Raw genomic sequence first — 13,950 nt, forward strand, 5'->3', positions numbered from 1 at the left:
AGACAGAGTAAATGAGAGAGAGAAACTGAGAGAGAGAGAGAAAACGAGACAGAAAGAGAGAGAGAACGAGAGAGAAAACGAGAGAGAGAGTAAATGAGAGAGAGAAAACGAGAGAGAGAGAAAACGAGACAGAAAGAGATAGAGAATGAGAGAGAGAACGAGAGAGTGAGAGAGAGAGAACGAGGGGGAACGAGAGAGAGAGAAAATGAGAGAGAGGAGAGAGAGTAAACGAGAGAAAGAGATAGAGAATGAGAGAGAGAACGAGAGAGAGAACGAGAGGGAACGAGAGAGAGCGAGAGAGAGAAAACGAGAGAGAACCTCCATCTCTTGAAAACTTCAGAAATGTTTAAATTTCTAAAATGGCCGCAGCTGCCTTGCCACCATTTTGGAGGGGGAGCCCTGGGAGAATTCCAATCAGCTCAGATAATTGGCGACCCGCTGCTTCCGAGCTCTTTCACCCCAGTCCCGCCTCTGGGAAAAACGGCCCAGGGCAGGATAATACCTGCAGCATGACCTGCCTCCCAGCAGCTGAGAATCCCGAGCCTGCGCCCCCCCCCCCCCCCCGCCCATTCTCGCTCCCATAGCGGGGTGAAGATTCTGTCACGGAATCAGCAAAATGTCTGCTACTTACAGCCTTCCTTCGAATATTCGATCAGGTATCCATCCAGTCCGCCGGCACCAATCCGTTCGGGCATTCTCCACTTCAGGGTGGTGGTGGAGTCGGTGACATCTTCAACACACAGGTGCATTGGCTCACCGGGCACAGCTGGAGAGGCACAAAAGAGAACGCTTAGCGGCAGGCCCGGTTCGGCAATCTGTCGCGGGGGAATCACAACCGTAGCATTTCTGTGCCAGCGATCCTCCTTGGCACCGACGCAAACGCCAAGCCTCCCGCAGCACGGTAACCCAGGACGGGCTGGAAGGTGGGGGGGGGGGGGGGGGGGGGAAGATTCCTAAAGATCTCAATTGGGCTGACACCCCCCCCCCCCCCCCCCCCCGTCTCAGTTGCTGACAGAATGCCAATGCTGCCCTGTACCCACCTAGTGGCATGAAAGTCCTTGAAGACATGCTAGGCTGTGACATGCCAATCCCATTCACAGCATACACACGCATCTCGTAAGCGCAGCCCTCTATCATCCGGCTGGCAGTGAAGGTCGTGGCCTGCAGTGGTTCAAAGTTCAGCTTCATCCACCTCGTGCTCGTCTTCTTTTTCCTCTCCAGTAGGTAGCCTGCAGGTAGAGGCAAAGAATAAACGTTCCTTCGAGACTACGGAGCAAACAATGGGCCTTCCCACTTCACCTCCTCATAATATGGACCCTCCCTGGAAAACAGACCAGAGAAATGCCCCTCTACCCGTACGGACCAGAATTTCTTGCAAATTCACTGCTCATCCACTGAGCCAAGGGGAAATATGGAGCCGGTCTTTCCCCGACATGGGTTTACTGACTCGATGGGCTGAATGGCCTCCTTCTGTACTGTAGGGGGTTCCACTAAATTCCAACAAAGAAGAATCGTCTCCGGCTTCTTTCTTCTTCTCCCCCATTTGATTGACAAAAATCTTGGATGGACAACCACCCAGTGAACCTCACCTGGGGACATAGACGTACCTGTAACGGGCTGGCCACCATCGTAGGGAGGAACGTCCCATCCTGCTGTGCACCAGTCCTCTCCAATGCCAATGATCTTGACGTTCTCCGGAGGATCGGGGGCATCTGTAACACAGAGGGCCGTCATCCATTATTGCTCACCCGTTCCAACACAACGGCTGACGAGAGATTTCCATTTAATAGTTAACTGAGCCCCCAAAACTACCCTGAATATAGCTACGAGCCGATGGGACAATGGATTGGGAATTGCAGCAAAATGTCAACATTAACGGAGCAGTAATCCTGGATTTAACGCTCCAGACACTTGTTCAAATCACCGCTGAGGAAATTTCAATTCAATTAATTAATAAAACTCAGCCGTTTAAAAAAAAAATAGTCCCTTGAGGGTGAGCATAAACTATTAGGTCGTTGTCAAAAACCGACCATAGTTTCTCTCAGGAAGGGAATCTGCTATCCTTACCGAGCCTGGCCTACATCTTATTCCGGACTGCTTTTTGAAGTGATCCAGCACCTTGTCCAACTGCTGCAGAAAGGTAGCAGGAGAGAACGGTGGGTGTGTATGAGAGGCATAGATAGGGGGGGGGGGGGCAGGAACCCACTTTTCCTGAAAGTAATTCGCAGTGTCCTTTCTGTTATCTGTAGGACCATCTGTTTAGCCCACTGGGCTAAATCGCTGGCTTTTAAAGTAGACCAAGCAGGCCAGCAGCATGGTTCGATTCTCGTAACAGCCTCCCCTGACAGGCGCCGGAATGTGGCGACTAGGGGCTTTTCACAGTAACTTCATTGAAGTCTACTCGTGACAATAAGCGATTTTCATTTCATTTCATTTCATCTTCCATTATTTCTAGACCAGAGCTGACCGAAGAAGACATAGATACGTAGAAGATAGGAGCAGGAGGAGGCCTTTTGGCCCTTCGAGCTGCTCCGCCATTCATCACCATCATGGCCGATCATCCAACTCAATAGCCTAATCCTGCTTTCTCCCCATAACCTCTGATCCCAAAACGGGGCGAGATCATCGACTAACTTCAGCGATTTATGTCGCCGAAGATGCAGGTTCATCGGCCGCCTCCGGAATTAATGCCTCCACCACGGGGTGAGAACGTGAGGGGAGGCAGATTTTCTGCCGCGCGACTTCCTTTTCGTTAAAAGAGTTTCTCCAAAAGCTGGACTGAGCGGCGAATGAACAGCTGGGTCCACTTCGCCGCTCTCTCTCCCGATCAGGGTTTCATTCTTCGTTTCTGAAACCCCCAGGCTCGTCTCACCCACCGGCCCCGTTACCCATCCCCACCTACCGACAACTTTGAGGAAGATGACGGCCTTGTCTTCGCCGGATGGGTTCCGGACCAGGATGTTGTATTTTGCCTCATCCTCTCTCATCGCTTCTTCTATCAGCAAACTGCTAAAGTTATTCTTTGTCTCAATCTGCACACGTCCAGTTTGCTGCGTGAATTCCTAGGCGTGAAAATAATGAATAAGACCAAAGGAAGGATTCTCTCCCTGTGGCTCTGCCGTGTCATTAGTTAGATGCCGCTTTGCTAGACTCACGGAGTCCCCAGGCTCACCGCTCGGCCAAAGTGGGATTCGTTGGGCGTGATCCTCTGGCCGCCCTTCTCTTCCTTACACCTCCCCCCCCCCCTCCCCCACCCCCCTCCATCCCCCTCCATCCCCTCCCCTGCGGCGTGGCTGGCAAGCAACACAAATGGCCTTGGACTTCGCCAGGACCTGGAAGATCCTGCTGGAGGGATGGGCTGGAAAATCCCACCACCGGCCAATGTCAAGCTGCCGTCACCACTGGGAAACACATCCTGGGGAGTTTGGGTGGATAGTCCCACCCACGGAGCCTCAAAACGGCAGACTCACGGCAGCACGGTGGTTAGCACTGTTGCTTCACAGCGCCAGGGTCCCGGGTTCGAAGCCCGGCCTGGGTCACTGTCTGTGCACAATCTGCATGTTCTCCCCGTGTGTGCGTGGGTTTCCTCCGGGTGCTCCGGTTTCCCTCCCACAGTCCAAAGGTGTGCAGGTTAGGTGGATTGGCCATTCAAAATTCTCCCGCCGTGTACCCGAACAGGCGCCGGAATGTGGCGACGAGGGGATTTTCCACAGTAACTTCATTGCAGTATAAATGTAAGCCTACTTGTGACAATAAAGATTATTACTAGTATTACGTGCAGCGCGGTGGCACAGTGGGTTAGCCCTGCTGCCTCGCGGTGCCGAGGTCCCAGGTTCGATCCCGGCTCTGGGTCACTGTCCCGTGTGGAGTTTGCACATTCTCCCCGTGTTAGCGTGTGTTTTGCCCCCACAACCCAAAGATGTGCAGAGTAGGTTAATTGGCCACGCTAAATTGCCCCTTAATTGGGAAAAAAGAATTGGGTACTCTAAATTTATCTTAAAAAATAAAAATTATTAGTATTACAATATCGGTCGTGGTTCAGTGGGCAGTATGTCTGATTTGGCCGGCCGGCGGGGGGGGGGGGGGGGGGGGGGGGGTTCAACTTCCATTCCAGGGCCTTTGGTGAAAAGAAGTCGAAGGCCGTCACTCCCAATCCCAGTGCTGTGCCATCGGAGTGTCGTATTTCAACTGAGACATCAAACTGAGCTCAGGCTTCCCCCTCGGGTGGGCCTACAAGATCCCCATGCAGGCACCACTTTGGAAGAAGACAGGGGAGTTGTCGCTGGTGTCCCAACCAACATCTACCCCTCAGGAGACATCCCTAAAAAAAAACAACAAATTATTTGGTCATTATCACACTGCTGTGTGTGGGAGCTTGCTGTGCGCAAGATGGCTGCCTCTTTTAACACCCCTCCGATGGTCACCAACATAATTGACTGCGACAATGTTTTTGGGGGGGGGGTAACTTAAGATTGTGAAAGGTGCTGCAGAAATGTAAGTTCAGAGGCCAGGTAACCATCAGCCACGGTAAGATATTAGAGGTGTCTGGCTGCACTGTGGGATCTTTTATCTGGTGCCATGGGAGTGCTCCTTTAAGAAATGTTTTTGTCGTTGAGGGACTCAAAACCCCCGAAGACTGGCTGTCGGACGTGGCCAGTTTTCTGGGTGTGGAAAAAATTAAGTTCACCTTGAGGGATCTGTACTGGGGTTCGGCCGAAGGTGGCAACTTCATCGACTTCTTCGCGGGAGAGTGAACGTCAGCAGCGGGGGGGGGGGGGGGGGGGGTGGGGGGTGGGGTGGGGGGGGGGGGAGGAAGGAGGGGGGGGGAGATTAGAGTAGCGTAGGAGGGATAAATAGGCGGGTAGTGTCTATGGCAGAGGAGCGGGCATGTGCAGTGTGGTTTGATTGAAGTATTGGTTTTAAGTTGAGGTTTGCACATTTTTGTTCTCCGTAACTATTTACAATGCCTAAAAATACCTCAATAAAATTGTTTGTTGAAAAAAAAGAAATGTTTTTGTCTTCTCACGTGGCTTCAGTGATGTAATTATGTGGGTGGAGCTGGGCTGTGGCTCTGGGTTTTACTTTCGTTTTCACATTTGGCTGTTGCGCTCAGAAAGAGAAGGCGTGTCTCCATGTCTTCAGTTTGAAAGCTGTTCCCAGGATACTTGATAACTTAAAGGAAATAATTGCTGTCTGGAAGGAATACAAATCTACTGTTTTGGAAAGGAAACAAGAGCATCCACACCAGGTCTTGAGTGCTGTGTGCTGGGCCACACCTTTCAAAAGGGGTCACTGGTTTGTGGGATCTTGTTATTAAATTGGAACAGTTAAAGGGGGGAATTTATTAAGGGTGATACAGATTCCTGAAGCTGCGTGGGGCATTTATGTGTACAGTTGATAAGAATGCTTACTGTGCGTTTTTATAAAACTTTTAACTAAATTTGTAGAATAATGCTTGTTTTTGATCAAAAGTGCTTGAACGAGGGCAGGACGGTGGCCTAGTGGTTAGCACAACCGCCTCACGGCGCTGAGGTTCCAGGTTCCATCCCGGCTCTGGGTCACTGTCCGTGTGGAGTTTGCACATTCTCCCCGTGTCTGCGTGGGTTTTGCCCCCACAACCCAAAAATGTGCAGAGTAGGTGGATTGGCCACGCTAAATTACCCCTTAATTGGAAAAAATAAATAAATAATTGGCTAATCTAAATTTATTTTTAAAAAGTGCTTGAACGGCAGGCCCTTGTGCTAATCGCAACCAGAATCGATAAGCTGTTGTAGGTCAGATGAACTCCATGATATAAGTTGGAGTTTCCTAAACCCTGGCCCATAACACTGGGGAGATGAGACTTTGGCGCATTTGAAAGACTAACATGACGCTCCCTCAGTGCTGCACTGGGAGCATCGACCTTGATTAGATTCTCGTGTTTCTCGGGTGGGACCTGAATCCAGGATCCCACTGCTTGCCAGACAAGACTGTCGTTCACTGAATCATGGTTTCTGCGGGAAGAATGTCCAGGCCCTAGCCACCTTTGCAGCCAGCAGAGGAATCGCAGAACTGCTGCAGTGCAGAAGGAGGCCATTCGGCCCATCGTACCTGCACTGACCCTCTGAAAGAGCACCCTACCGAGCCTCGCGACACTCCCCTATCCTTGTAACCCTCACCGAACCTGCACACCTTTGGACACAAAGGGGAAACCCAACCAGACACGGGGGAGAACGTGCAAACTCCACACAGTCGGTCAACCGTGGTGGGAATTGAACCCGGGTCTCTGTCGCTGTGAGGCCGCAGTGCTGACCACTGTGCCACCCTGCCCAACTCGACGAAAAGTACTGAGCTAAGCAATGAGGGTGGCTGCCAACTATTCCCCACTACCACATTGGAGATGACTGTGAAGTACTTGGTGCAAATGTGCAGCCAATTTGATATCCTCTCCCGCCCAAGTCTCAAAGTGCCCATCCCTTCCGGCCTGTGCTGCCAGGCTCAATGCTGTGAAATTGCAGAGCTTTGCCAAACAGGTAAATTGGCATGTTTCTCCTGTTAAGTTAAGAGGTGTAGCAGCAGAAGTGGGTCATTGTGTTAATGAGCAATAGACACTTTTACTCCCAGAATCAATGTTAGGTGCAGCCTATTAATGGTGACTCACAAACTTAGTTCCGACAGATAGAAAATTGCTGTTTCATACATAAATTCATCTTTGAAGAGACAGAAAGAAAGACCGACATCCATATAGCGCCATTCGTAGTTCTCCATAGTGTTATGGGACAGGGTTTAGAGAACCCCAAAGTGTACCATGGAGTTCACATGACCCACAACTTTTAATAGATTATGGTATGGGGAGCACACGGCCCACTCTACAGGCGTGGTACAGCAGAAATGGAAAAGTATTTTTGAAAGAAAAACAATGTTTATTCCATGAACTCAAGTTAACCTTTTTAAAACATACAGTGAACATAGAACAGTACAGCACAGAACAGGCCCTTCGGCCCTCGATGTTGTGCCGAGCAATGATCACCCTACTCAAACCCATGTATCCACCCTATACCCGTAACCCAAGAACCCCCCCTTAACCTTACTTTTTTAGGACACTACGGGCAATTTAGCATGGCCAATCCACCTAACCCGCACATCTTTGGACTGTGGGAGGAAACCGGAGCACCCGGAGAAAACCAACGCACACACGGGGAGGACGTGCAGACTCCGCACAGACAGTGACCCAGCCGGGAATCGAACCTGGGACCCTGGAGCTATGAAGCATTTATGCTAACCACCATGCTACCGTGCTGCCCTTATCTTAGCAACCATCAATTCAAATACAACCCCCAAAGAATGCAACACTAAGTAATTCCTACTTTCCTTTTAACATCCATAAGACTTAAAAACACCTTTATACAGAAAGACATCAGGCTTAACTTCACTACTGAGAACAGTTACCACGTTTAAATCAGCAAATGGACATTCATAACCTGGCAGAGATTCACACACATCCTGCTGTGATTGCAGCTTCTCCAAAACTAAAATGAAACCATTTCCACCCTGCAGCAAAAAGCCTAAAGGGAAAGTAAAAAGCTGACAGAGAGCCCAGCTCCACCCACTCTCTGACATCACTGCAGTAGTAAACACCCATTTCTTAAAGGTACTCTCACTACAGATATTCATATCCATACCCATTTATAAACACTCATTTCTTAAAGGTACTTTCACATGACAATAACACTTCACCGGCACAGAGGAACTTTTGAAATGTAGTCCCTGTAGGGAATACAGAACCAAATTTCCCCCTCAAGCTCCCAGAAGCAACAGTGTGCTAGTCAATGGGATCGTCTGTTTTTCAATAACTTATACAGGGGGATAAATTCTGGATAGGGCACCAAAGTGGGATCCCCTGCTCTTCGAAATAGAGCCGATGACATAGTTTCTTTCTGACCCGATGGGCCAAATGGCCTCCTTCTGTACTGTAAATTCTATGATATGACGGGGCCTTGCTTGAATTGCTCATCCAAAGGATGGTGCCTCTGGCAATCCCCAATACTACACTGGACGTGTCAGCCAAGTTTTTGAGTCCATGTTGCTGGAGTGGGACGTTGCACGGTGTCATATTGAGATGTACAAATCTGGCATTACCCAGCTTTGATTCCTCAGGGGCTAAATCAGTATAGTACTCAATATACCTTCTGGGACAGTGGTGGTATGTGTAAGGATTTTCAATAATGCTGGGTAGAGGGCAGCACGGTGGCACAGCGGTTAGCACTACTGCTTCACGGCGCCGAGGTCCCAGGTTCGATCCCAGCTTTGGGTCACTGTCCGTGTGGAGTTTGCACATTCTCCCCGTGTCTGCGTGGGTTTCGCCCCCTCAACCCAAAGATGTGCAGGGTAGGTGGATTGGCCACGCTAAATTGCCCCTCAGTTGGAAAAAATGAATGGGGTATTCTAAATTAATATTTTAAAAATATAATGCTGGGCAGCAGAATGCAACCCTAAGTAGAACATAGAACATACAGTGCAGCAGGAGGCCATTCGGCCCATCGCGTCTGCACCGACCACTTAAGCCCTCACTTCCACCCTATCCCCGTAACCCAATAGCTCCTCCCAACCTCGTCACTAAGGGCAATTTATGACGGCCAATCCACCTAACCTGCACATCATTGGACTGTGGGAGGAAACCGGAGCACCCGGAGGAAACCCACGCAGACACAGGAAGAACAGACAGTGACCCAGCGGGGAATCAAACCTGGAACCCTGCCGCTGTGAAGCCACAGTGCTATCTACTTGTGGTGACCCGAAGTGTAATTGCTTTTTTATCATTGCACTGAGTTAAAGTGTCAGCAGTCCTGACACTTTTGTACGGGTCCTTCCTGCTTATTTCCTATTTCTCCTTTATTTTATTTTTGCCGTTACCATTTTTGATCCACGGGTGATTCATGGACATGTATCTTTAAGTCAAGCTGTAGAAGGGTGGCACGGTGGCGCAGTGGTTAGTGCTGCTGCCTATGGCACTGAGGACCTGGGTTCGATCCCGGCCCTGGGTCACTGTCCGTGTGGAGTTTGCACATTCTCCCCGTGTCTGTGTGGGTTTCGCCCCCACAACCCAAAAGATGTGCAGGTTAGGTGGGATTGGCCACGCTAAATTGCCCCTTAATTGTAAAATAAAATAATTAGGTACTCTAAACTTTTCCACTCTGCTGGTTTGCTTCAGACCTTTCGGCACCAGAGAGAGAGAGAAGGGGTGGGGCTCTTTGATTGGTTGGCTGGAGGTCAATGAATTGGCCAAAAGGTTGTATTCTGCCTGGTAACAGGTGGTGATTGGCTCCTCTCAGAGTGGAATGATTTTCAGAGACCCAAGGAGCTCCGTTTTGAATCCTGGACACTCAGGGGAAGGACATGGTCCTCTCTCTCTCTCTTTCCAGAAAGGCTGTGAGTGCTGTATTCCTGAAACTAGAGGCCTGAAGTAATCTACGTTCCAAACCTTGAACGGAAGCAAAGTGTGAAGAGGAGCGAGCTGCTGGAAACACCCATTCGAAATGACGGCTCTTTTCATCTTTTACTTATATATTTTTTTTACCCCCTTTCCTCCCCTCTGAGTTTGTCTGCCTTGTGCATAGAGAGCTGCCCCGAGGGCCAGAGGGCAGCCGCCCAGAGGGCGGCTATGCGGAGGACCGCAGGGTGTTTTTTTGGTGGACTGGAAGGCGCGTGTCTGAACCTCCAATAGGCAGACGTCTGGAGGACCAGAAGATTGGATGTCACAAGAAGCAGATGGCTGCTTGTCTGTAGGACCAGGAGGCAGGCATCTCGAGAGCGGCGAATGAGACAAATAATAAAAAAGACGAAGGAGTTAATTGCCACGAGAACAATCCGGGGGCGTACAACTAGAAAAGCCTACCTGATCTGACTTGAACCAGGCAACAGTTGGAGGAGGTTCTCCACTTGCATCAACGTCCAGTCGTAACTTGTTACCCGCAATCACAACAATGGTGTTATGGGAAACCACACTTCCTGTGCAGTCAAGGTGGATCTTGGGAGGCTCTGTGTGGCAAAGAAATAAACGTTTAGATATGGGGGAAGAGAGGGAGAGAGAGAGAGATCATATCCCAAAGAGGAAAAGAGGGGGAAAAATAGATAGAGAAAGAAAGACACTAAGATGGATGCACACAAGAGAGGGAAACAGAAACAGAGGGCTTGACAGACAGGCAATGGGGGAGCAGGTCTCACTTTCAAGAAACCTACCATTCATAATGAAAATTGTATCGTTACCTTGGGACAGAGGTCTTGCAGTAGACAAGACGTGGAAGCATCAGACCCAAGAGCAGGAACTCTTCCCAGTCTGATCCACCATTCAGTGAATTCATGGCTGATTGGGGAATGGTTTCACCTTCCTATTCTCCCCGCCCCACCATCCTCCCATAAAACCTCCCTCGTCAAAAATCTATCTACCTTTTCCTGAATAGACTCCCAGCCTCCACTGCTTTCTGGGGAAAGAGAATTCCACGGACCAATGACCCTGGGACAGAAAGGAAATCTCTCCGTATCTCCGGCTTCAAAGGGAGACCCGGGACAGAATTCCCCCGTGTCTGCAGCTAAGTGCCGGCTCGAACGGAGACTGCGCGGGAGATTCGGGCCAGGAAAATCGGCGCAGACCCCTCACCGATTCCGGTAAGGGGCTAGCACCGGCGCCGTGTGAACCACCCGCGGATCATGCCGAGAATGGCCGGGTCCCGGGCCGCGTTTACGCACATCTGAAGACCTGCACGGGTTGCGCCTTTCAACCAAACGTCGGCCGTGCGCATAACCTAACCTGCAAACCACGACCCCACAGCCCACCCCTGACCACCCCCCACCACTCCCCCCAGCCCTAGCAGATGCTCCCCCCGGCCTAACTTTCATTCCCTCGCGAGAAATGCCAACCTTCCCAATCTCTTACTGCACCCTTATGACTAACCCTTTTCTGATTCATGTACCAGAACACACAGATCCCTCTACACCGCCGAGTTTGGTAACCTCCCCCCCCAGGCTCAGTTTAAATTAAAATGCAGACATTTAACATTTGAATCGAACAATGACGCGACAAAATCCAAGTTTTGCTCACCTTGACGTGGGACATAGACGATTTTGATCTCTGAAAGACACAAGATGAAGAGAGAGCGAAAATCAATTGGTCAGCTAAAAACGAAACATTCAAAGCTTTGCTCCCTATTCGTTGATCGTCAATAGCCTAGGGTAGGACCATAGGGCAAGAAGGAGGCCATTCAGCCCCCTCGAGCCCGTTCTGCCATGCAATGACATCACGGGCTGTCGTGTATCGGAACTCCATCCACCAACTTTGGCCAATGTCACTCGATTTTCTCGGATAACAATAGCCCATTGATCTCAGATCTCTATCGCTCTTTTAGGGAGATAGATTCGCACTTTGACCCCACTTTGCGTGAAGAAATGCTTCTCTCCTGAAAGCCCTCTGATCTTGTTATTTCCTACATCCCCCACCAGTTGGGAAATTAATTTCTATCTACGCCATGAATTCCTTTCAAAATTCTAACAAAAACCTTAACCGTATTCACTGCTAAACCAGGGAATATTTGCCTAGTTTACGTAATCCCTCCTTATATTCCAGTCCTTGAAGCCCTGGTAACGCCCTAGTGATTATGCACTGCATCCCCTTCCAAAGTCGATCTAACCAGTCTATGGCTCAGTGTTGTGAATTCACAAACTACTCCAGTGGTGGTCTATGCAGGACTTGGTACAGCTGCAATAAAACCTCCTCGCTTTCACATTCTAACCCTCATCAAAATAAGCTGCAAAACCGGAATGGAGTATTTCACTAGTACCTGATTCAGAGTCTTTACCTGGTAGGTTGAAAAATTACTTCTTCCATGATCTTTTAATATCATCTCTATTGCTATAACCTGTAAACTTCTGGTTTATTTGTAGTCCTATGTATATTGTGTTTATACCCAATCACAGTCCTGTGTATGTGTGTATACCCAAACACAGTCCTGTGGACATTGTGTATATACCCACAGTCATGCACATATTATGTGTATACCCAATCACAGTCCTGCGTATGTTGTGTGTATACCAAATCACAGTCCTGCATATACCCAATCACAGTCTTGTGTATATTGCATGTATACCCAATCACATTCCTGTGACTGTACAAAATCGCAGTTTTATACATATTGTGTGTATGCCAATCATAGTCCTGTGTACATTGTGAATTCAATCACCATCCTGTGTATATTCTATGTATCCAATCACAGGCCTGTGTATATTGTGTGCATCCAGTCACATTCCTATGTATATTGTGTTTATACTCAATCATAGTCCTGTATATATTGTGTTTATACCCAGTCAGGGTCCTGTGGATATTGCCTTTATACCGAATCACGATTCTGTGTATATTGTGAGTATTCAGTCACAGTCCTGTATATATTATGTTTATACCCAGTCAGGGTCCTGTGGATATTGCCTTTATACTGAATCACGATTCTGTGTATATTGTGAGTATTCAGTCACAGTTCTGTATATATTGTGTTTATACCCAGTCAGGGTCCTGTGTATATTGCCTTTATACCGAATCATGATCCTGTGTATATTGTGTGTATCCAGTCACAGTACTGTATATATTGTGTTTATACCCAGTCAGGGTCCTGTGTATATTGCCTTTATACCGAATCATGATCCTGTGTATATTGTGTGTATCCAGTCACAGTACTGTATATATTGTGTTTATACCCAGTAAGGGGATTGTATAAATTGCCTTCATACCGAATCATGGTCCTGTCTATATTGTGTATATCCAATCACAGTCCTGTATATATTGTTGGGTGGGTGGGAGGTTTAAATTGCCTGACGGATTCCCTCTGGACTCCCACCCACCATGATCTGGTTGTGCGTTTACACTGGGACAGGCAGGGCCTTGGGAGTGGAGTCCACCCCTGCCCTAATTAAAGCCCTTCAGTGAACACGCAGTGACCACTTAGGGGCCATTTTCTGCCCAGCCTCAATTTTTAAGCTGGTGGGCGGATTACTGCTCTGAGGGGAAAGCACTAAAATCAAATTAGTTTTATCTTGTGTGGGAAGGGGGTGGGATCCTGCAGTAGCCCCTCCCCCCCCCCTCCATAACGGTCTGGTGACCTAGGCAATCCTCCATCACCTTCTTAGCTTATTCCCCGAGACCCCAATTGCCCCCCTCACAACTCTACAGGCATTTCCCACCCTCCCCGCCCTGAGACCCTTGGCCTCTGCTTCCCAGGACTTAATGCCAGGCAGCTCCCTGCAGTTCCTCTTCCAGCCACTGCAGCGCTGTGCCTGGAGCACACTCGTCTACACGACTGAGTACACGCACTCACAGCCCTACATCTATTGCATCTTCTCAGCATGAGTACGTGCACAAACCGATAAAATAGAAACTCGAAGTGAATCAGTGCCTCGTACCTAAAAAGTTGAGCTTGGCAGAGAGAGAGATAGCATAACCATCTGGAATAAAGGTGTAATCAGCTTCATCGTCTGGTTTGACGTCATCAATCACAAGTTTGTGAAACCTGTGGAGGGGAACAGGGATGACTCAACGTCCAAATTACAAGAGCGGGGGTTCAAATCAGCACACACATAATGACAGCAGAGTCAATCGAAAAGCCACAACGTCAATGAATATCAGCGATCATACCACTGCTACTTTGAAGTAAAATTCTGGTCTTTAAAGTAGGCATGACTCGGCCATGACAGTTGAACAACCTTCTGAGGAAGGCACGGTAGCGTGGTGGTTAGTACTGCTGCCTCACGGCGTCAGGGACCCGGGTTCAATTCTGGCCTGGGGGGACTGTCTGTGCGGAGTTTGCATGTCCTCCCCGTATCTGCGTGGGTTTCCACCAGGTGCTCCTGTTTCCTCCCACAGTTCAAAGATGTGCAGGTTAGGTGCATTGGCTAAAATTGCCCCTTAGTGTCCAGGGATGTGGAGGTTGG

At 49.1% G+C, this 13,950-nt stretch overlaps 1 protein-coding gene across 2 annotated transcripts in view; it reads right to left on the minus strand.

Annotated features, from left to right (window-relative positions):
* The window catches only part of mybpc2a (myosin binding protein Ca), an 80,449-nt gene that overhangs the window by 22,747 nt on the left and 43,752 nt on the right, over nucleotides 1-13,950 (minus strand). For both annotated transcript variants that reach the window (XM_038783510.1, XM_038783511.1), the window contains 7 exons: nucleotides 13,423-13,529; nucleotides 11,078-11,107; nucleotides 9,875-10,017; nucleotides 2,903-3,062; nucleotides 1,608-1,712; nucleotides 1,041-1,229; nucleotides 632-766 (listed from right to left, as the gene is read on the minus strand). In XM_038783510.1, coding sequence (XP_038639438.1) covers nucleotides 632-766; nucleotides 1,041-1,229; nucleotides 1,608-1,712; nucleotides 2,903-3,062; nucleotides 9,875-10,017; nucleotides 11,078-11,107; nucleotides 13,423-13,529 — 869 coding nt within the window. The remainder of the gene's footprint in view (nucleotides 1-631; nucleotides 767-1,040; nucleotides 1,230-1,607; nucleotides 1,713-2,902; nucleotides 3,063-9,874; nucleotides 10,018-11,077; nucleotides 11,108-13,422; nucleotides 13,530-13,950) is intronic.

Source organism: Scyliorhinus canicula, chromosome 23 (genome assembly GCF_902713615.1).
Source record: "Scyliorhinus canicula chromosome 23, sScyCan1.1, whole genome shotgun sequence".
In the NCBI taxonomy this organism is placed as follows: Eukaryota; Metazoa; Chordata; class Chondrichthyes; order Carcharhiniformes; family Scyliorhinidae; genus Scyliorhinus; species Scyliorhinus canicula.